The 1471-nt window shown below is 57.9% G+C and overlaps 1 protein-coding gene across 1 annotated transcript in view; it reads right to left on the reverse strand.

The window, feature by feature from the left end:
• AREG (amphiregulin) overlaps positions 1 to 1071 on the reverse strand; it is a 10262-nt gene extending 9191 nt beyond the window's left edge. Inside the window, exon 1 of the mRNA XM_009886751.1 lies at positions 1056 to 1071. Coding sequence (XP_009885053.1) covers positions 1056 to 1071 — 16 coding nt within the window. The remainder of the gene's footprint in view (positions 1 to 1055) is intronic.
• Between the last annotated feature and the right edge of the window lie 400 nt (positions 1072 to 1471).

Genomic DNA, 1471 nt, shown 5'->3' on the forward strand with positions numbered 1-1471 from the left:
CGGTGGAGGCGGCGTCCCCCCTACTGAGCCGCCGCTCCCGGCAGCACCTGGGGTTTTCCGGCAGCTTGGGGCTGCTGCTCAAAGCGCCCTTGCCTGCTCCGGCTGGTCCGTCATGCCAGTCCCAGAGGACAGGGAGCTTCCCCAAAGGCTGGCGAGCCCAACAGGGTACCCCTTAGAGATCAGCAGGGAGCCTGTGCAGGGAGCCGCGCACACGGGCGCAGCCAGAGTCTTTCCTTGGCGTCTGCCCTGAGCCAGACCTTGATTTCCACAGGCTGTCAGCGCACTGGGAGGAGATGGGCCGCTGGTACGCTGCTCCGTTCTCGCTGGGGGAAATGAACGCCTCGGGAGCCAGGCTGGTCCTTCCCATGCCTTGACTGTCCTTTTGCTAGCCCTGAACACCTTCAGCACAGGCTGGACTCAGACAGCACCCGACAGTACCCGGCGCAGGTGGCGTTGGCGCCAACTTTTTTCCCCTCTGGTGTCCGGCCGTGTCTGGAGTACGGCACTGTGGCCATGTTGGAGGGGAGGTTTCTCTATGTTGGTCTGCCTCTCTTCTCCCAGGGTTATCTCCAGAAAACATCCCAGGGATGAAGACTGTGGCTGTGTTTCCCGCTGTGGAGCAGCGCATCATCTGGCTACCTGCCACCCCGGAGGCCAAGGCCACCCTGGCAAGGACCTGATGTTCTGAGACACCGGATCAGCATCTCCTGATCTGTGGTGAATCCCAGCACGTTTTGCTGACTTGACATTAATGTGCTCCGTCCTTTCGCTTGGAAGCTCCTGGGACCTGCTGTCCCCCTCACTGACGGCAGCCTGTCACCTTGAAATGACCAAAAAGGAAGGATGTGCCCAGGATGCGAAATTGCACGTTGTCAGCTCTGGTTTGTGCTGGGAACCCCTGCGCTGGCAGAATATTTGAATTGTATTTCCTCTTGCTCTGATGCCGGTGACCAGGGCGAAAAGCCACCCTGCTGTCACCCAGGACAGGGTGGCCAGCACAGCCCGTCCCGTCCCCAGCCGTGCCGTGGCAATCAGGGGCGGAGGCAGAGACTCACGGAGGCGAAGCGACATCGATGCTGACAGCTGCCTGGCCTTGGCGGAGCACGCTTGGGCATCCTGTCTTCCAGAAGAGTCCGAGCGCCAACTGCGATCTTGTTATTCACTCTCTTTACTTTTGATAAAAACTCCCGAGAAATGCGTGAAAGGAAAGGACGTATCTGCAATACCTGCCCATTAATCGTCTTCACTGACATCAAATGTTTATTTTGCAAGGGCGGGCACAGCTGACCTGGGTGTTTGAACATGAGTTATCCTTTCTCATCCATCCAGTTGAGAACAGGTGGAAAAGGGTAATGACTCAAACCGGAGTGGTGTCTGTCGGGGAAGCTCACCAGACTTTCACTTCACTTGTGATCTGCAGACGCCAGTATCTTCTGCTATCAGCAGCTCCCTCATAGGCAGGGAGGGAGCT

Source organism: Charadrius vociferus, unplaced genomic scaffold (assembly GCF_000708025.1).
Source record: "Charadrius vociferus isolate BGI_N301 unplaced genomic scaffold, ASM70802v2 scaffold516, whole genome shotgun sequence".
Taxonomy (NCBI): domain Eukaryota; kingdom Metazoa; phylum Chordata; class Aves; order Charadriiformes; family Charadriidae; genus Charadrius; species Charadrius vociferus.